The sequence below is a fragment of the Oncorhynchus tshawytscha genome, linkage group LG26 (genome assembly GCF_018296145.1).
Source record: "Oncorhynchus tshawytscha isolate Ot180627B linkage group LG26, Otsh_v2.0, whole genome shotgun sequence".
In the NCBI taxonomy this organism is placed as follows: domain Eukaryota; kingdom Metazoa; phylum Chordata; class Actinopteri; order Salmoniformes; family Salmonidae; genus Oncorhynchus; species Oncorhynchus tshawytscha.
The window spans coordinates 7,437,448-7,459,058 of record NC_056454.1 but is presented as its reverse complement, the minus strand read 5'-3'; the positions used below and the strand labels follow the sequence as shown (position 1 = coordinate 7,459,058).

At 42.6% G+C, this 21,611-nt stretch overlaps 1 protein-coding gene across 4 annotated transcripts in view; it reads left to right on the top strand.

The window, feature by feature from the left end:
- Positions 1–19,531, top strand: part of slc39a10 (solute carrier family 39 member 10) — a 62,061-nt gene extending 42,530 nt beyond the window's left edge. For all 4 annotated transcript variants that reach the window (XM_024388725.2, XM_024388726.2, XM_024388727.2 and 1 more), the window contains 5 exons: positions 4,656–4,776; positions 5,055–5,366; positions 5,523–5,603; positions 14,879–15,069; positions 16,190–19,531. In XM_024388725.2, the coding sequence (XP_024244493.1) occupies positions 4,656–4,776; positions 5,055–5,366; positions 5,523–5,603; positions 14,879–15,069; positions 16,190–16,342 (858 nt within the window). In that variant the 3' untranslated portion in view covers positions 16,343–19,531. The remainder of the gene's footprint in view (positions 1–4,655; positions 4,777–5,054; positions 5,367–5,522; positions 5,604–14,878; positions 15,070–16,189) is intronic.
- Positions 19,532–21,611: the final 2,080 nt, after the last annotated feature.

Genomic DNA, 21,611 nt, shown 5'->3' with positions numbered 1-21,611 from the left:
ACCAAGTCATTGTTTTAGAAGTCACAAGTAAGTTTCCAGTCTTAGCACTCAAGTCCCAAGTCTAGACAGTCAAGTTTCGAGTCCTAAACAAGTCATGTGCTCTTCACCAAATGTAATACAATATTTCATATTTATAACAAGAGTAATAGTTAGTATATTACATTTACACAAATCATGAATGACTTAAAAATATGTATTCTCCCCCCCAATTGGGCGATGTAGGCTTATGCACAATCGCCCAACCTCAACACACACACCCTCTCTGTGTGTGGTTACAGTAGGATAACGTTACTGCTGTTCCTGAAACCATTGACATAGATCAGGCAGGATTTGTTTCCAACTGCCTGGCCAGTTGTAGCACAATCTTGGGTGCAATGATCACATTCCCGCACTGACTGACAGTGTGGAGGCTCATTATTTTAACGTTACGTTAGCCTACATGCTACACTAGCAAAGTAGATTGTAGGAAATACTGTGCCTTAAAGTATTCCCCCCCCCATGACATTTTCCACATTTTGTTGTTAGTCTGAATTTAAAATTGATTCAGTTTTGATTTTGTATCAATGATCTACACATAATAACCCATAATGTCAAAGTGTAATTATGATTTCAGAAATGTTTACAAATTAATAAAAAATGAAACGCTGAAATGTGCTTAACAAGTCACGGATTCACTGTGTTTAACATGATTTTTAAATGATTACCCTGTACAGTTGAAGTCGGAAGTTTACATACACTTAGGTTGGAGTCATTAAAACTTGTTTGACAGTAGCGTCCCACTTGGCCAAAAGCTAGAGAAAATGCAGAGCGCCAAATTCAAATAAATTCCTATAAAAATCTAACTTTCATGAAATCACACAGGTAAGATACCAAATTAAAGCTACACGTGTTGTGAATCCAGCCAACATGTCAGATTTCAAAAAGGCTTTCGGTGAAAGCAAACGATGCTATTATCTGAGGATAGCACCTCCGTAAACAAAAGAGAACATTTCAACCCTGCAGGCGCGACACAAAACGCAGGAATAAAAATATAAATCATGCCTTAACTTTGACGAGCTTCTTCTGTTGGCACTCCAATATGTCCCATAAACATCACAAATAGTCCTTTTGTTCAATTAATTCCGTCCATACATATCCAAAATGTCCATTTTATTTGGCGCGTTTGATCCAGAAAAACACCGGTTCCAACTTGCGCAACGTGACGACAAAATATCTCAAAAGTTACCTGTAAACTTTGCCAAAACATTTCAAACTACTTTTGTAATACAACTTTACATTTTTTTTAAAACTAAATAATTGATAAAATTGAAGACTGGATGATCTGTGTTCAATACAGGAAGAAAACAAACTCGAGCATGCTTTCTGGTCATGCGCCTCTATCAAACAGTACACATGAAGTGATCCTCGTTGAAGATGGCCGTACTTCTTCATTACACAAAGGAATGAAGCCAACCAATTTCTAAAGACTGGAGACATATAGTGGAAGCGGTAGGTACTGCAAGCAAGTCCCTTAAATCTGGATTCACAATGAAAAACTCATTGAAAAGAGGGTGACCTAAAAAATAAAAATAAATAAAACATCTGAATGGTTTGTCCTCGGTTTCGCCTGCTAAATAAGTTCTGTTATACTCAAAGACATGATTCAAACAGTTTTAGAAACTTCAGATGTTTTACTATCCAAATCTACTAATAATGTTTATCTTATCTTCTGGGGATGAGTAGCAGGTAGTTGAATTTGGGCATGCTTTTCATCCAAAATTTCAAATGCTGCCCCCTATCCTAGAGAAGTTAAGACATCTACTCTGTGCATGACATAAGTCATTTTCCCAACAATTGTTTAGACAGATTATTTCAGTTATAATTCACTATCACAATTCCAGTGGGTTGGAACTTTACATACACCAAGTTGACTGTGCATTTTAAACAGCTTGGAAAATTCCAGAAAATTGTCATGGCTTTAGAAGCTTCTGATAGGCTAATTGACATTATTTGAGTCAATTGGAGGTATACCTGTGGATGTATTTCAAGGCCTACCTTCAAACTCAGTGCCTCTTTTGCTTGACGTCATGGGAAAATCAAAAGAAATAAGCAATGACCTCAGGAAAAAGAATTGTAGACCTCCTCTACATGTCTGGTTCATCCTTAGGAGCAATTTCCAAACACCTGAAGGTACCCTGTTCATCTGTACAAACAATAGTATGCAAGTATAAACACCATGGTACCATGCAGCCATCATACCTCTTAGGAAGGTGACGCGTTCTGTCTCCTAGAGATGAACGTACTTTGGTGCAAAAAGTGCAAATCAATCCCAAAACAACCGCAAAGGACCTTGTGAAGATGCTGGAGGAAACCGGTACAAAATGATCTATATCCACAGTAAAACGAGTCCTATATCGACAACCTGAACTGCCGCTCAGCAAGGAAGAAGCCATTGCTCCAAAACCGCCATTTAAAAAAAACAGACTATGGTTTGCAACTGCACATGGAGACAAAGATCGTACTATTTGGAGAAATATCCTCTGGTCTGATGAAACAAAAATAGAACTGTTTGGCCATAATGACCATCATTATGTTTGGAGGAAAAGGGGGGGGGGGCTTGCAAGCCAAAGAACACCATCCCAACTGTGAAGCACGGGTGTGGCAACATCGTGTTGTGGGGGTGCTTTGCCCGCAGGACGAAATGGTGCACTTCAAAAAATAGATGGCATTATGAGTTAGGAAAATTATTTTGAGATATTGAAGCAACATCTCAAGACATCAGTTAGGAAGTTAAAGCTTGGTCACAAATGGATAATGACCCCAAGCATACTTCCAAAGTTGTGGAAAAATGGCTTAAGGACAACCAAGTGAAGGTATTGGAGTGGCCAACACAAAGCCCTGACCTCAATCCCATAGAAAATGTGTGGGCAGAACCGAAAAAGAGTGGGCGAGCAAGGACGCCTACCCACCTGACTCTGTTACACCAGCTCTGTCAGCAGGAATGGGCCAGAATTCACTCAACTTATTGTGGGAAGCTTGTGGAAGGCTACCTGAAGTTTGACCCAAGTTAAACAATTTAAAGGCAATGCTACCAAATACTAATTGAGTGTATATAAACTTCTGACTCACTGGGAATGTGATGTAATAAATAATAGCTGAAATAAATAATTCGCTCTACTATTCTGACATTTCACATTCTTACAATGAAGTGGTGATCCTAATTGGCCTAAAACAGGGATTTTTTTACTGGGATTAAATGTCATGTTTGTGGAAAAACTGAGTTCATATGTATTTGGCTCAGGTGTATGTAAACTTCAGACTTCAACTGTACATTGGATTTGCTTACCAAGACAACCTTGAATGTTCCTGAATGTCCTAATTACAGTTTTTATGCAGAAATCGCTCCAACATTTCCTGGTTGTTAAAATTCTAATAGTTTGCCTTTCAGTTTGACAAAAGATTATATTGTAGAGAATCATTGTACAATCTAAATCACTTTGAAATATATTTTCAATAACCAAAAATATTGTATTTTCAGCATTTTGGAGCTGGTGTACAAAACCAAAAGTAAAAGATGCAAATAACAAACTTAAGCACGGGAAACATAGTAATAGCGCACATCAAACAGATCTACCGCTTCTTAGTCTTGCTTTCATTGAGTGACAGATCTGTAACTCATTTATGTCATTATGACCAGGTTGCCCAAAAAGTTACGTATTGCAGCAGAGCTTCAAGATTTAAAAATAATAATGGGCTAATATTGTGTCTCAGCTGTAAGAGCTGCCAAAGGTGATTTTAACATGTATTGTGTCAGGTGGTTGAATGCATATCTAATCAATATTTATGTTTTTTTTATTTTCGATTAATTACAAAGTAAATTTTTTCTTCCTCTTTGACAGAGTAGTTTGTCATTTTTTTTGTCAACGATTGACAATCCATTTCATTCCCTCTTTGTAACAACAAAATATGGAAAAGGTGGTGTGAATACTTTCTAAAGGCACTGTAGTAGTACATGTACAGGTAACTGCCAAAATAAAGGAAACGTCAGTATAGCATCGTTGGGCCACCAGAACAGCTTCAATGCGCCTTGGCATAGAAGTGTCTGAAACTTTATTGGAAGGGTGGACACCGTTCTTTCACGAGAAAATCCTGGAGTCGCCTCTTCACTGTTGACGTTGAGACTGGTGTTTTGCAGGTACTATTTAATGAAGCTGCCAGTTGAGGACTTGTGAGGCGTCTGTTTCTCAAGCAAGACACTTATGTACTTGTCCTCTTGCTCAGTTGTGCACCGGGGCCTCCCACACTCTTTTCTGGTGGGTCTAATCCTGGACGCTGATTGGTTAAAACCGCATTCCAGCCTGTGTCTATTCCACAAGTTACCACTGGCTGCAGAACAAAAAAAGTGAACGACTGGGTCACGTCTCTGGCAACCAATGGAACAAACAACCAGCTGGCTTGGGTAGCAACCCTGGATTTGTGTCGGGACGATCTTGTGGAAGGATGAAATAGTATGAATAAATTCATCAAAATAAAATGTATGAAAATATGTCAATTATTTTAGTGTGTTTGTAACCCAGTTTCTCAGGAATTGTCACTTAAGTGTGGGTGAATTGCTATACTTGAGCTAGCAAACAAGTCTGTCTTTCTATTAATGTGTCTATTCTTTCTTCCTTCAGGGAACCTTCTGTCGTAGGAAGAAGAGGGGTGAGGAGGCCAAGATTGGCAGGAAGCTGTCCGATCACAAGCTGAATCGACGCTCGGACGCAGAGTGGCTTCACCTCAAGCCTCTCACAGAGGGTGAGAGGGTGTCCTGTCCTAAAGTGAACTCTAACACGAGTAGGATTGTTACCACACTTAAAATGCACCTGAGTGGAAGATTTGTGTGAGACGTGTATAGCTTGGAATTTTGTGTGTAGGAGGATGATTATACTATGCATGAAAGTACCAGGTGTGTTTTTACTTTTTATATATATGCAAGGCTGTATTGCCAGCTTGTGTTTTGTAGGACATGCCATGTACAGTATATCCTGAACTTGGCATTTAGTAACAACTTTCTACTCCTTTCCCCACTCAAGGTCTGGACAGCACGGCCATCTCCTGCGACAACGGCCACAATGACACCCAGCTTACAGAGCTGCAGCCACCTGACTCGCCCAGCAACAAGACGCCACTGGCCCCTGCAGACTTGCTTACCAAGGAGAATGGCCGTCGGCCCAAGAAACACGGGCACAACCACGGCGGGCATTCTCACGGAGGTGGGCATGGGCACTCACATGGCGGGAACTGCCACTCGGACCAGGAGATGAAGGACGCGGGCATCGCCAGCATCGCCTGGATGGTAATCATGGGTGATGGCATGCACAACTTCAGCGACGGCCTGGCCATAGGTGAGCAGTAAGCCACCACGTTGTAAAATATTTTGTTGTCAGTTACTTATCTGGCTAGGTAAAGGTTGAATTAATAAAGATTAGACTGTATTATACTGTTCTGTAACATAATTAAGTCTGTGTCAATGTTCTTGTTGAATGTTGTTTCTTTGACAGGTGCTGCCTTCAGTGCAAATATTACCGGTGGCATCAGTACATCTGTTGCCGTGTTCTGCCATGAATTGCCTCACGAACTGGGTAAGTGCACCATTCCTGGTCCGAGAAGCGCTTCAGAGCCATCAATCGTCAAACAACTTCCATTATTTTGCCAAAACTCATTTCACAATTGACTCAAAAAGCTTGGATAATTATCCCATCCAAGGACAATGTGTTGGGCAATGGAGAGAATGCACAGTGCCTTCTATCTGTTAAACAGACACTAGCCCTGATCCAGTCAATTGTAGCCTAAATAAAGGAAATCTATATAAATTAAATTTTATTGAACCTAATTGACCCATTTAAATAAGCTTATTTAAAAAATTAAAGCTTTTTTTGAAGCAGTAAGTCCCATTGAGACCGAGGTCTCTTTGCAAGGGAGCCCTTCATGACAAGACCGGCAGCAATTACACATTAAACTTTCAATCAAGGCAGGAGCATATGAGACTATTTATTTACCTCTGTTACAGTGTAGACCTTGTGATTGAACTTTTTATGCAATTTATTGAATTGCAGCCACACACATGCCTCAAGGCTGCTCATTGACATTCATGACACTCCACACCATTCACAGAAACTCTGCTATTCATTGAGGTAGAGATGACTGACAGATTCACTGTCGATCCACTAGTCATCAAGATGCTTTGTGGCACAAAGGTGTGATGAATGAGGAACCCCCACTGACAATAAACATTGATTCAACCTCTAAAAGTACTTTGGCCTCTGTGCCATGGCTTGTGCTATGCCCATGCAGCAGGGCTTTTTTTGTTTATTTGTGTGTCTGTTAGTAGCAAGCAGAGTGAATAGGCTGATCGACAGTGTCTGCACACTAATGATGGCTGCTGCCGTAGACATGACGTCTGAGTGTGGGTCTCTAGTCTGAGTGATGTATAGACCAGACTAGAGCAGAAATTAACACTATTCATTTGTCTACATGCTCCCCCTCATGTTGTTGTTAACTAATAGTGTCTTGCTGTTTCGGTTGGCTGACTGTTTCAAATATTACTTGATGAACCACAATGTGTTTAAGGAGAATAGAATAAATGAATGGATAATGTTGCCATTCTGTTAGCAATGCAACTCCACTCAATGGTTAACAATTGTTAAAGTCAGCAGCAGATTTTTATACGTTCTACTATAACATGAATAGGCCTAAGATGCATTGTGTTCAATGTATTGCCATTCGTCATTGACTGGCTCCAACCATAAGGGAGCATCTGCTTGTCACCCCCTCACTCCAACCCACGCTATCAACACTCAGACCAGTCATCTCCTCCTAATAAATGACGCCAGCCCATTTGCAAAGTGAGCCTCTCCTCTCCCGTCGCTCCAAAGACAAATGCCTCCTCCAGGCTCTTTAACACCCCGCCGAGAAGTTCATTGGCAGTGATGGGTGTGTTAATTGCACGCAGCAACACGGTCAAGATGGGCGGCTTTGAGTGCGTGACGACAGATCAGAACCGACCGAAACATGGTCCTCAGTAAACACCAGAGGAAGCAAAGTGGAGACTGGATAGTGGTAATGGTGTGAGACCACCGCTCGGCGCTCTCTCTTTTTATTTGATTGATGGATACGAGGAGACCGGCGTGATAATATATTCATTGTGGTAATTAGCCGGGAAAAGGGAACACTTGGTATGGCGTGGAGTAAATGTAGGTCAGCGTCTATTCATTTCTCACTGAATCGAGGGCTTTTCCGCTGAGAGTTGGGCTTTCTTCCCACAGCTGCGCTGGCAGTGAGTGAGGAGGATGGTGTATGTGCATATGTTATCCTAGGTGATTTCAACATTCACATTGATTCAACAAAATGTTACGGATTCCGGAACATGCTTGACTGTCTCAACCTGGTACAGCATGTCAATGTCTCCACACAATCGTGGGCATACACTAGTCCTCATTATTGAAGAAGTCCCTGCCTCAGACCTGGATGAACATGAGCTAGGTGTATCTGACCATAGGGCCATGACAATGTCTGAGTACTCCTGCAGGTGAGCTTTGCCCGAAGCGCACTATTAAATTCAGAAAAGTCACTTGACACATCCCTCTTCCAGGAATCTGTTCATCCTACCCTACAAGCTGACTTGAGTCCACCCCTGACGAAAGGTTCGACCTGTATAATATCACCTTAAGCAACATCTTAAACAGCCTTGCCCCTGAAACACGTCAAGTATCCTTCCAATTATCAAATCACATTTTATTTGTCACGTGTGCAAAATACAACCAGTGTAGACCTTAGTGAAATGCTTACTTACAGCCCTTAACTAACAATACTTTAAGAAGTTAAGAAAAAATGAGTGGTAAGTAAAAAATAGAAAATAAGTCACAATTGAACAGCAGCAGTAAAATAACAATAGTGAGGCTTTATACAGGGGGTACCAGTACCGGTACATGTGTGGGGGCACCTGTTAGTCGAAGTAATTGAGGTAATATGTACATGTAGGTAGAGTTATTAAAGTGACTATGCATAGATAATAATCAGCATAAAATAGGGGTCTGAGTTGCCCTTTGATTAGCTGTTCAGGAGTCTAATGGCTTGGGGGTAGAAGCTGTTAAGATGCCTTTGGGACCTGGACTTGGCACTCCGGAACCGCTTGCCGTGCGGTCGCAGAGAGAAGAGTCTATAACTAGGGTGGCTGGAGTCTTTGACAATTTTTAGGGCCATCCTCTGACACTGCCTTGTGTAGAGGTCCTAGATGGCAGGAAGCTTGGCCCCAGTGACGTACTGGGCCGTGCACACTATCATCTGTATTGCCTTGCGGTCGGAGGCCCAGCAGTTGCCATACCAGGCAGTGATGCAATTACTCCGGATGCTCTCGATGGTGCAGCTGTGGAACCTTTTTGAGGATCTGCGGATCCATGCAAATCTTTTCAGTCTCCTGAGGGGGAATAGGCTTTGTCGTGCCCTCTTCACGACTGTCTGTGTGTTTGGACCATGATAGTTTGTTGATGTGGACGCCAAGGAACTTGATACTCTCAACCTGCTCCACTACAGCCCCGTTGATGAGAATGGGGGCATGATCGGTCCTCCTTTTCCTGTAGTCCACAATCATCTCCTTTGTCTTGTCTTGATCATGTGGAGGGAGGTTGTTGTCCTGGCACCACACGGCCAGGTCTGACCTCCTTTATAGGCTGTCGCACTGTTGGGTCATCGGCAAACTTAATGATGGAGTCGTGCCTGGCCATGCAGTCATGAGTGAACAGGGAGTACAGAAGGGGACTGAGCACACAGCACTGCGGGGCCCCCGTGTTGAGGAGCAGTGTGGCGAATGTATTGTCACCTACCCTAACCACCTGGGGGTAGCCGTCAGGAAGTCCAGGATCCAGTTGCAGAGGGAGGTGTTTAGTCCCAAGGTACTTAGCTTAGTGATGAGCTTTGAGGGCACTATGGTGTTGAACGCTGAGCTTTAGTCAATGAATAGCATTCTCACGTAGGTATTCCTTTCGTCCAGGTTGGAAAGGGAAGTGTTGAGTGCAATAAAGATTGTATCATCTGTGGTTCTGTTGGGGTGAAATGCAAACTAAAGTGGGCACAAGGGACTATGGTACTCTGCTTGAAACATGTTGGTATTTGACTCTGTCAGGGACAAGTTGAAAATGTCAGTGAAGACACTTGCCAGTTGGTCAGCGCATGCTCAGAGTACACGTCCTTGTAATCCATCTGGCTCTGCCGCCTTGTGAATGTTGACCTGTCTAAAGGTCTACTCACATCGGCTACGGAGAGCGTGATCTCAGTCATCCGAACACCTGATGCTCTTGTACATGTTTCAGTGTTACTTGCCTCGAAGCGAGCATCGAAGTAATTTAGCTCTTCTGGTAGGCTCGTGTCACTGGGCAGCTCGCGGCTTCGCTTTGTAGTCTGTAATAGTTTGCAAGCCCTGCCACATCCGACAAGCGTTAGAGCCGGTGTAGTACAATTCAAACTTGATGATTGATTTTTGTTTTGCCTGTTTGATGGTTCGTCGGAGGGCATAGCGTGATTTCTTATTAGCTTCCGGGTTAGAATCCCGCTCCTTGAAAGCGCCAGCTTTACCCTTTAGCTAAATGCGTATGTTGCCTGTAATGCTGTGGGGACGACATCAGCGCTTATTGATGAAGCCAATGACTGATGTACTCCTGGGATTCTTCCGATGGCATTGAGAACATATTCCAGTGTGCGCTAGCAAAACAGTCCTGTAGCTTAGCATCTGCTTCACCTGACTACTTTCTTATTGATTGAGTCATGTGTGCTTCATGCTTTTAGTTTTTGCTTGTAAGCCGGAATCAGGAGGATAGAGTAATGGTCAGATGTGAAGCTCCTTTTGGTCACAAGACACGGTGGCAGAAACATTATGTACAAAATAAGTTACAAATAATGAGAGAACACACACGAGCACAATTTGGTTAGGAGATCGTAAAACGGCAGCCATCTCCTCCGGTGACCTCCCCATGGTTCACAGAAAGCATAAAGACCCATGTTAGCAGTTTAGAGTCTGCGGAGAAGTACTTTCCACCTACTGGCCTATAAAGACAACCAGGCTTGCTCTTTCAAAGCACTAAAAGCAGCCCGATCCACCTTCTACTCTGCCATGATGGACAACGACAGAGGAAATCCCAGGATCTTGTTTTCCACCATCAGTCGCCTCCTCCACCTATAGACTTTTGCACTCCCACAGCAACTCTCGAACAATTGCAACCGATTATCTGAGTTCTTCAAGGCTAAAATCAACACCATCCGAAAGGATATTGTATCCACCCCCCTTTAAGTGACTTTGCTCTGGTTTCACCTGCTGCTGTTTTAGAAATCCTCAAATGTATACTATCAGTGACCCCTAAACCCTATTCCAACTCGGTTGCTCTCATCCAATTTGTAGCCAACCTGTTCAAGTCCCTCCACATTGGGCAGGTGCCATCACTGTTCAAAATTGCTAGTCACCCCTTTGCTCAAAACATCCCTAGACCAAATCCTCATCTCAAACTACAGGCCTATTTCCAACTACCCATTTTTACTTCAAGTCCTGGAGAAAGTAGTGCAACTCCGTTTCACTCACACTTCCGTGCTAACTAACTTTGAGGCTCTCCAGTCTGGCTTTAGGACCATGCACAGTACTAAGACAGCCCTGGTGAAGTTTGTAAATGACATGTTCATGGCTGCAGATACAGGATTCCCCACCATCTTGATTCTTCTGGACCTCTGCTGCTTTTGACACAGTAAATCACACCATTCTACTGCAGTGCCTCCGAGAGCACACTGCCATCTGTGGGACTGCCCTTAACTGGTTCTCATCCGACCTCCAACCGCAAGCAATTTGAATCCACCATAAACTGCTCTCTCCCACAAGGTTCTGTGTTAGTACCTATCCTCTTCCCGCTTTACATACTCCCACCTGGCCAGATCTTCAGGCAGCAATTCCACTGCTATGCAGACGACACAGTTGCTCTGTCAACATTGTCCAACTGGATGCAGAACAACTCAAGTGGCAAGACCGAGGCAATGCACATAGGCACCCCCCACAAGATCAGCAACTCCTGCAACGTCCACCCTGTTATAGATTGCTACATCATCCCCCTCTCCGCAGTCATCACTAATTTGGGTGTAAAATTCGACCCTGCCCTCTTTCAATGCCCACATTTAATTACGTCTGTAAAACTTCCCGGTTTTTACTCCCTCCACCACCCTCCAACCTAGCCTGTTTTAAATTTGACTCGCCTGTAAGCTTTCATCCAACCAATCACATTGGTTCTGCCTTCGAGGTAATTCAGCACAACACGTTTGAAAAGTTTAATTCAATGTAAACTGTGGTGTTCTGAACTACCACTTTACATTTGTCATTTAGCAGATGCTTTTATCCAGACTGACATACAGGAGCAATTAGAGTTAAGTGCCTTGCTCCAGGGCAGAGATGTTTTACCTAGTCGGCTCAGGGATTTGAACCAGTGACCTTTCAGTTACTGGCCAAAAGCTTTTATCCGCTAGGCTACCAGCCGCACCCAGTTGAAGAATGTTGTGATTTTGGTGTTTAAGGACCAGACATGGGAAATGGGTTTAGAATATTTAATGGATGTGAAAATGAGGATTCAGGAGGGGAATGAGAATGGACCGGATGAAGCCAAGGGCTGCAGATGAACGATCTGTGGTAGGGGTGGACTCTGTACAGTTTGGTTTGGAGTCTCAGGTAGACATCATTGTTAGGCCTTTGTAGTTAGGCTGCTGTGGTGATGGCAGTCCCCAAAAAGAGAACTCCAAGTTAGTCAGACCTTGGAGAGGAAATGAGCCGTTCTGGACTGCAAGTGCTGAATGGTTGGCTAAACAGTGGGGCAAAAAAGTAATTAGTCAGCCACCAATTGTGCTAGTTCTCCCACTTGAAGTTTTTTTTAACTATGACAGACAAAATGAGAAATCCAGAAAATCACATTGTAGGATTTTTTTAGGAATTTATATGCAAATTATGGTGGAAAATAAGTATTTGGTCACCTACAAACAAGCAAGATTTCTGGCTCTCACAGACCTGTAACTTCTTCTTTAAGAGGCTCCTCTGTCCTCCACTCCTTACCTGTATTAATGGCACCTGTTTGAACTTGTTATCTGTATAAAAGACACCTCAAACAGTCACACTCCAAACTCCACTATGGCCAAGACCAAAGAGCTGTCAAAGGACACCAGAAACAAAATTGTAGACCTGCACCAGGCTGGGAAGACTGAATTTGCAATAGGTAAGCAGCTTGGTTTGAAGAAATCAACTGTGGGAGCAATTATTAGGAAATGGAAGACATACAAGACCACTGATAATCTCCCTCGATCTGGGGCTCCACGCAAGATATCACCCCGTGGGGTCAAAATGATCACAAGAACGGTGAGCAAAAGTCCCAGAACCACACGGGGGGACCTAGTGAATGACCTGCAGAGAGCTGGGACCAAAGTAACAAAGCCTACCATCAGTAACACACTACGCCGCCAGGGACTCAAATCCTGCAGTGCCAGACGTGTCCCCCTGCTTAAGCCAGTACATGTCCAGGCCCGTCTGAAGTTTGCTAGAGAGGATTTGGATGATCCAGAAGAAGATTGGGAGAATGTAATATGGTCAGATGACACCAAAATATAACTTTTTGGTAACAACTCGTCGTGTTTGAAGCACAAAGAATGCTGAGTTGCATCCAAAGAACACCATACCTACTGTGAAGCATGGGGGTGGAAACATCATGCTTTTGGGGCTGTTTTTCTGCAAAGGGACCAGGACGACTGATCCGTGTAAAGGAAAGAATGAATGGGGCCATGTATCGTGAGATTTTGAGTGAAAACCTCCTTCCATCAGCAAGGGCATTGAAGATGAAATATGGCAATGATCCTAAACACACCGCCCGGGCAACGAAGGAGTGGCTTCGTAAGAAGCATTAAGGTCCTGGAGTGGCCTAGCCAGTCTCCAGATCTCAACCCCATAGAAAATCTTTGGAGGGAGTTGAAAGTCTGTGTCGCCCAGCAACAGCCCCAAAACATCACTGCTCTAGAGGAGATCTGCATCGAGGAATGGGCCAAAATACCAGCAAGTGTGAAAATGTTGAAGACTTACAGAAAACGTTTGACCTCTGTCATTGCCAACAAAGGGTATATAAAAGTATTGAGAAACTTTTGTTATTGACCAAATACTTATTTTCCACCATAATTTGCAAATAAATTCATAAAAAATCTTACAATGTTATTTTCTGGATTTTTTTTTTCTCATTTTGTCTGTCATAGTTGAAGTGTACCTATGATGAAAATTACAGGCCTCATCTTTTTAAGTGGGAGAACTTGCACAACTGGTGGCTGACTAAATACTTTTTTGCCCCACTAAGTCAAAACTGTAACTAGGCCACTCAGGAACATTCAATGTCATCTTAGCAAGCAACTCCAGTGTATATTTGGCCTTGTGTTTTTAGGTTGTCTGTCTGAAAGGTGAAAAACCTATATTCTGTTTATTTTTATCCTGGGGAAAAAAACTCTATAGTCCTTGCCAAGGACGCCTGTATCTTTATAGTGACTATCTTTATAATACTTTCGGAAGGCACTGTGTGTGTGTGGCCTTATAAGCATTCTAGTACAGTTAAATAGTTAGCACACACACGGACGCTGCGGTATATAGCACTACATTTCAGTGCAAGAAGCGTCACTACAGTCCCTGGTTCGAATCAATGCTGTAAAACATCCGGCCGTGATTGGGAGTCCCATAGAGCGGAGCACAATATGCCCAGCGTCGTCCGGGTTTGGCCAGGGTAGGCCTTCATTGTAAATAAGAATTTGTTCTTAACTGATTTGCCTAGTTAAATTAAGGTTACACACACACCACACTGACCAAAAAGTTATTTTGTTGGCATTTATGTCCCCATTACCAGTAAAACAATCAAAATCTATGTTTTTTCACTTACTTGCTGTGCTGTTGTTCATTTGTTCAGTCGTTTCATTCTCAACCAGGATTTCTATGGAACTCCGTTTGTGTCTTTGCTATGTAACGACATTTGGGTCTTTGCGTATCAAAAAATATACTATATAACACTTTGACTTGTCATATAACACTATTTGACGTGTCAAATATGCTTGTTGACCAATCAGGACCTGAATATGACTGCGCGTCACATAATTTAACACGTTCATAAATTTTTTACGTAGTTATTACACATTGAAAGTCACAGCTCTTCAGTAAGGTTATTCTTTTGCCAATGTTTGTCTATGGAGATTGCATTGCTGTCTGCTATATTTTATACACCCATCAGAAATAGCTGAATCCACTAATTTGAAGGGGTGTCCACATACATATGTATAAATAGTGGTGATGCAGCCAGTTAAGATGCTCTCAATGCTGCAGCTGTATAAAGTTGAGGATCTGAGGTGCCAGGCCAAATCTTTTCAACCTCCTGATTGGGATGAGGCGCTATTGCTCCTTCCAAGACTGTTGGTGTGAGAGGACCATATTAAGTCCTTAGTGGTGGACACAGGAACTTGAAGCTCTCGACCTGCTCCACTACAATGTGGATGTGGGCGTGCTCGCCCTTCCATTTCCTGTAGGCCACGATCAGCTCCTGTTGTCTTGCAGACGTTGAGGGAGTGGTTCTTGTCCTGGCACCACACTGCCAGGTCTCTGACCTCTCTGTAAGCTGTCTCATTGTCGTCAGTGATCAGACCCACCATCGTCTTGTCGTCAGCAAACTTGATGATCAGTAAGTAACACCATTTTGTGGGTATCGATGAGTATCAAATGGTTGCATACAGTAAGTGTGAGGTGAGTGACTGAGTGAATACTGTCACATGCGTGTTGGCCAGCCCATGTAATTCTTACCCGGTCATCCTTGTGCTTTTCTGGCTCCAGGTGACTTTGCGGTGCTTCTGAAGGCTGGCATGTCGGTGAAACAGGCCATTGTGTATAACCTACTCTCTGCCCTCATGGCCTACGTGGGCATGATGATCGGCACAGCCGTGGGCCAGTACACACACAACGTCACCAGCTGGATCTTCGCCGTCACCGCTGGCATGTTCCTCTATGTGGCTCTGGTGGACATGGTGAGTTAGTTGTACAGTAAAACATTCTCAACCATTTCACACAACCTGTTTTAACATGGGCAGTGCCATAGAAGGCTTTCGCCATTCTAAAGTAGTCGGCAGGGTGGGACCTCCAAATTCCATACTGGTTAGCAGGAAGGGTCAGCCAATTCATTATTTATGTCCTGAGCAAATTGTAGCACTCCAGGTGGCATGAAATGACCGAACCTTGGCTTTATGCCTTTTCAGACTAAACACATCCCAGCACCGTAGATGGTGGTAAGCACCTTTTCAGTTTGTTTACGGACCACCAATAAACTTGTAGAAGAAGAAATTGACAACTACTGTAAAATAGTGACAGCCCTTGGATGGTGCTTCCCACTGTCACAGAAGCAAAACTCGGGTGGGCTCTTTCCACCCCCTAACGCAGAGATTACCAAACTGGGGGTTCTGATTTGAAAATGGGGCTGCAAGAAAGAAAAATACAATCTGTAGTCAACTGAATTTGCTGCTTAATCCATAGAACCGCAGTTACGTGAAAGCTATTAGCGGTTGGGATAAACGGAGCGGTTACAGTTTTTTCTACAAATGTGGCTTTTCATTGGTTGGAGCTTTAACCTATTATGACCTGGTTCCTGAAAGTTAAGACTTAACAACACGTACCTCGACTATGCTCACAGGCGCAGGACTCATTAGAACAGTGAACGAGACTAGGCATCAAATCAGAACAAAATGACTTGGGGTGGGATTTTCCACAAACAGAATTATTGCCTGATGATCTTCCCTGATGTTTTCCTTAACTTCTCAATACCTCTCTGGTGCATTTGTCACTTCAAACCATACTTCCTTCAGATTGAAATTCTGTCTGACTGAAATTGTAATTGACTGCCATAGCCCCAAATGGAAAAGTAAACGCTGGCTGTTGATTACGTAACTATTTTGTCATGGTGGGGTCACAATTGTCTAAAATCAAAATGGCATCACGGGCATAAGGTTTGGTAACACCTCACCTAATGTCGAAGTCCAGTACAGTTGAATAGCCTCTATCACCTCTAGTGTCTAACGTTAATACAGTGTAGTCCACTCTTAATTTTCCTGTATTGTGTCTGACTACATTGTTGACCTCTTGCTCCCTCTCTAGTTACCAGAGATGCTCCATGGCGACAGCGAGGAACACAAGCGCTGTCAGCTGGGCCACTTTGTCCTGCAGAACCTTGGCCTGCTCACCGGTTTCTCCATCATGCTGCTCATTGCCATCTTCGAGGACCAGATAGTTTTTGACTTTGGCTTCTAGCGGTGGGGCCGGTTGGTACGAGGGAAGGCGAATGTGAGGTTGTGTCGGTACTTGTGCTTTTTGGCCTTTAAAAAGTGCTTTGTTTGTTCTGTGGTGGTCCAATGTCCTGCATGCATAGTGATCGAGCTCTCATTCATGCTCCCTGTGCCTCTCCATTCCGTAGCTCAAAGCAGTGGCTTATACATATCCCCCCCATTCTGTTGCCTTTCTCTGTCCCATTGAGTTATTCCTTTCAGCTCTTAGGTTCTATCCTATGCTCCTTCCCATGTAGCTTAGATGCTGTATTGAAGGTACACCTCAAGTTTACACTCTCACCAACAAACACCTCTAGTTGATATTGATAAGGCCACCTTCCTTTCGGAGACTAGCTTATGCAAGTAATACTTTGATTACTCTCCCCATTCCTCTGAAACCCATTATAGCAAATCAAAAGGAATGTCACATTCCAATTTGTCTAAATACATTTGTCGACAAGATAAGTTCACATATCGGCGGCTCGCCTCAGTATCAGCAGGTGTGCTCCACTACCTTTGAGCTTCTCTCTCAGATAGTGGACACAGTTCCTCAACCGACTGTGTAAGATGGATAACCTCCTAACCTGGAGATTTCTCCAGACTGTTTCCCACCAGTGCAGGGCCCTCCCCTACAGAGAGGAAGCTGTCATGGCCCAGCAGCCCTCTGCTCATCCATCATAACCCTGTGCATTGTGTCGTCTTATGTCGTTCCCACTCCCTTTATCTGTTATCAACCCTGTGGCTTGTCCCATTATCCATGCCTTGTGCACCTGTGGTGCCTTCCCATTGCCCCCATCCATCGTAAACTTGTGAAATCTGTCCCGCTGTGTATCAACATTTATTGTCTAAAGCCGTGGCTGTGCCAAGTCCATTGTGGTGGCTTTGCCAATGAACACACTGTAATAGAGTAGCTAGGAGCTAGCTAGTCCGTAGACTCGGAAGTGTTAAAGGAAAGTGGTGCTAAAGCCCAAATTTGTCCCCAGGCATTGCATGAGTCAACAGGTCTGTATTGAAGGTCTTCGCCCTGTTGCTCTGCAAAACAATTGAACCACAGCTTAGCTATGCATTTTGCCAAAAATGTGAACGCTACTACCCCAACCTTAAAAGAGCGATTGAGTGTCTAATTATAATGTCTCGGTGTTCATTTGCAGCGGTCTCCATATTTATATATTTTTTTGGTCTGGTTTTTATGGCTAATTTGAGAAGCATTGTGGGTATTGAAGGTACGGTAAAAAATCAGGTACGACTTTAGGTACTCACTCGGATGTAGGCTCCAGTCAGTTTCATTTCATTATGCGTGTTCAAGACCGATGTTAAATGTAGACTCAGCGACGCACAAAGTAAACAGAATATTAACTCAATTTCCACAACAACTAAGAGTGTTAAAGCATGGGCCTCAAGTTCTCCACTGTTTTTGGTCCTGTAGCTACCACGTTATAGCGGTGTGAAGTGCACCCGAGCACATGCTCAGATACTATTGGAGAGCAGTCTTGCATCGCGCTCATCTCAATATCTGCGGTACTGATTCATAGCGCTGAGTCGATCTCTGAAATGATATGGGAGAAAAAAAGTTATATATTAAGAACCAAGAAATATTGCCCAACTGCATTTGGAGGACTGATGATAGTCTGTAAACAAACATTTGACATTTTACAAAATGAAACTTTGCATGCCCTAAGTCCTATGTGAATTTAAGATAGTACTTTCTTCTGTGTCGAAGAAACAGTGTTACTTTGCGTTTACTCCATTGAGGGCACTAGCTTGTTTTTGTAGCCAAATACATGACCCATGCATTGTGTTGTGGTATTTTCTTATTTTTAAATGGGTTACTGTAAGTCTTGATTACCCCCATCGCAATCGGGCAAAGTCAGAAGTCAATTAGATTGAGAGCGAATTAAGTATATTAACTTTGTGCTTATTACATGGGGGTTACACTAGTTACCTTACCAAAAGACCCAAGTTAAGACTGTTTTCAGCATCATATAAGCACAGGAACCGTGTAAATCTAAAGAGTGTCACTTGTATTGTTAACTCTGAGATGTTTGGATACTGTGTTGTGTATCATTTCTCCCAAATCAGTTTAAGAAAGTACTTGTATCAAATAATACATTTTCCTGTGTCATTTTGAAATTGTTCTCTGACAATCTGGAAAAGAACAAGCATGTCAATGGCCTTTTTATCACTGCTAAAAATATGCTTTGTCTATATATTTGAATATGTTCAAATTAGCACACTTTGCACTTGTGTAATTGATATTCGACTTGTAATCAAACCGTATATAACTATAAGGTTATCAGATGTTCCTTTTTGATTTTTTTTATTTTTTTATCAATCATTAGTTGTATATTTTTGGTTAAAAGGGTGTATGAGATAAGACACCATGCCGACTGTGCCAAAAGTGGCCCATTTGGGTTTTCTTTACCATAATTCTGTGCTTGCCGTCGCCTCGACATTCCATTGGCTGTCTGCTGCTCGAGTGCTAAGCTAGCCAGCCTGGCTGCTTCACCTGCTGGATCACATTGAAATGTGCAACCTCCATTTATCCTGTCACTGTGTGACATCCATCGTCTTGTCTTATTGGCTGTGAATCATCGTCAATCACATTAAACTAATGTACTTGATTGGATCGAATCATGCATGAGGCATGAGTGAAATGGAACAGGAAAATGTTTTGGATGTAATTGTTTCCCTGCTTTTGTATAGAAAAATGTAAATTAAAAAGACTAGTCAAATGTTTTGTTTATTTTTTAAATAAACCAATCAACTGTAGCAATGAGGAATTCTTTGGGGCCTGCTGAGCCTATTGGTAGAGCTTTCGTGTTTTAGAACATTAATGTTAATTTGTTTTTCATAGTCGGTTTTTCAACATGAGAAAACAAATATGGGCTGAATAGGTGCCTGCAATGTCGCTATATTCTTTTAACAATACATTTTTCATGCAATGGAGATGGTTACAAGTGTCTAGCCACCATTTAGATTACCATGCCCCAAGGAATATCAGAATCTCTTTACTGGACTAGGAGCAGCAAATAGAAAATAATATGAAGGTCCATGGTTGTTTGGTTTGATACATTGTTTACAAACCTGGATATCTAAATGTAGGCATTGCATTTATCATCCTCGCTGATTGTCTGTGCATCCTCTGTCTGGAAAGGAAAATAAAGTTTGCAAAGAACCCCTTTTGTGTGACCTTTTTGCAATAACCAGGAATTCTGGAATTTCTAAAAATGAAATTTCTTGATTTTAGAATAATATATCTTCCTGAGACTAGTACAACAGTCTTCAAGAGAACTTACAATGTCATTGTTGCTCAGTTGAACTTTCTTGTTCTAAGGGCAAGGGTGTGTTCAGTTCATTAAACGCTTTGCTATGTTGTGTGATCGTTTGTACTGAACAGCACGATACCCCAAACAAGTGTACATCGTTCTTCAAGGTAGGTTTGCTCCTGTTGATGGTGTTGTGAATCAACACTAGTTCAGGAGAGAGGACCATCAAACGGCTGCTATGAAACCCTTAACAAGGAGTTGCAGTCAGTTTTGGAATGGGTGGCCAGTCATAAACTGGCCCTGAACATCTAAAACAAAGACCATTGCATATGGCACAAATCATTCCCTAAACTCTACACCTCAGCCCGATCTGGTAATGAATGTTGTGGCTGTCGGTCAAGTTGAGACTAAATTACTTGGTGTGACCTTAGATTGTAAACTCATGTTCAACACCTATAGATTCAAAGATGTAAACATAATAAAGAGATGCTCTGCTTATTTAACACCACACTCCAAAAAGCAAGTCATGCAGGCTTTTTTTTTGTGCCTTATCTTGATTTATGTCCAGTCATGTGCTCAAGTGTTGTAAAGAGACCTAGTTCAACTGCAGCTGGCCCAGGACCGAGCAGCATGTCTTGCTCTTCATTGTAATCAGAGGGCTAATATAAATGCTATGTAGGCCAGTCTTTCTTGGTTAAGTTGAGACACTTTTTATAAAAAACAATGTGTTGAAAATTCCAAATTGTTTGCATAGTCAACTTACACACAGCTCTGACCCCACCAGACATGCCACCAAGGGTCTTTTCACAGTCCCCAAATCCAGAACAAATTCAAGAGAGCCATTATTGCATGGAACTTCCATCTCATATTGCTCAAATGAACAGCAAACCTGGTTTCAAAAAATGTATAAAGTCACACGTCACGGCACAACGTCTCTACCCTATTTGACCTAGATATTGTGTGTATTATGTTGGCTGTTAATGCCGATTTTAACTGTATGTTGTTCTGTTCTTGCTTATTAATGTTCTGTATTATGTCATGTTTTGTGTGTACCCCAGGAAGAGAAGCTGCTGCTTTCACAACAGCTAATGGAATCCTAATACAATACCTAAAATACCAAATGCACAAAAAGCTTATTTCTCTCATTTTGTGCACAAATTTGTTTACATCCCTGTGAGTGAGTGTGAGCGTTTTTCCTTTGCCAAGATATTCCATTCACCTGACAGGTGTGGCATATCAAGAAACTGATTAGGAAACAGCATGATCATTACACAGTTGCACATTGTGCTGGTGAGAATAAAAAGCCACTCTAAAATGTGCAGTTTTGTCACACAACGCAACTGATGTCTCAAGTTGAGGGAGCATGCAATTGGCATGCTAGCTGCAGGAATGTCCACCAGAGTTTTTGCCAGAAAATTGAATGTTCATTTCTCTACAATAAGCCACCTCCATTGTTTTAGAGAATTTAGTATGTCACGTGTATGGCGTTGTGTGGGCGAGCGGTTTGTTGATGTCAACGTTGTGAACAGAGTGCCCCATGGTGGAAGTGGGGTTTTGGTATGGGCAGGCATAAGCTACGGAGAAAGAACACAATTGCATTTTATCAATGGTAATTTGAATGCACAGAGATACCATGACTAGATCAAGGGGCCAATTGTCGTGCCATTCATCCGCCGCCATCACCTCATGTTTCAGCATGATAATGCACGGCCCCATGTTGCAAGGATCTGTACACAGTTCCTGGAAGCTGAAAATGGCACAGTTCTTCCATGGCTTGCATACTCACCAGATATATCACCCGTTGCACGTTTGGGATGCCCTGGATTGACATTTATATGAGGAGAGTGTGTTCCATTTCCCACCAGTATCCAGAAACTTCGCACAGCCATTGAAGATGAGTGACAACATTCCACATCAACAGCCTGATCGACTCATTGCAAGTGTTACGGATACAAATATCCTGTGTGTGTGTGTTTCTTTTCTCTCCTT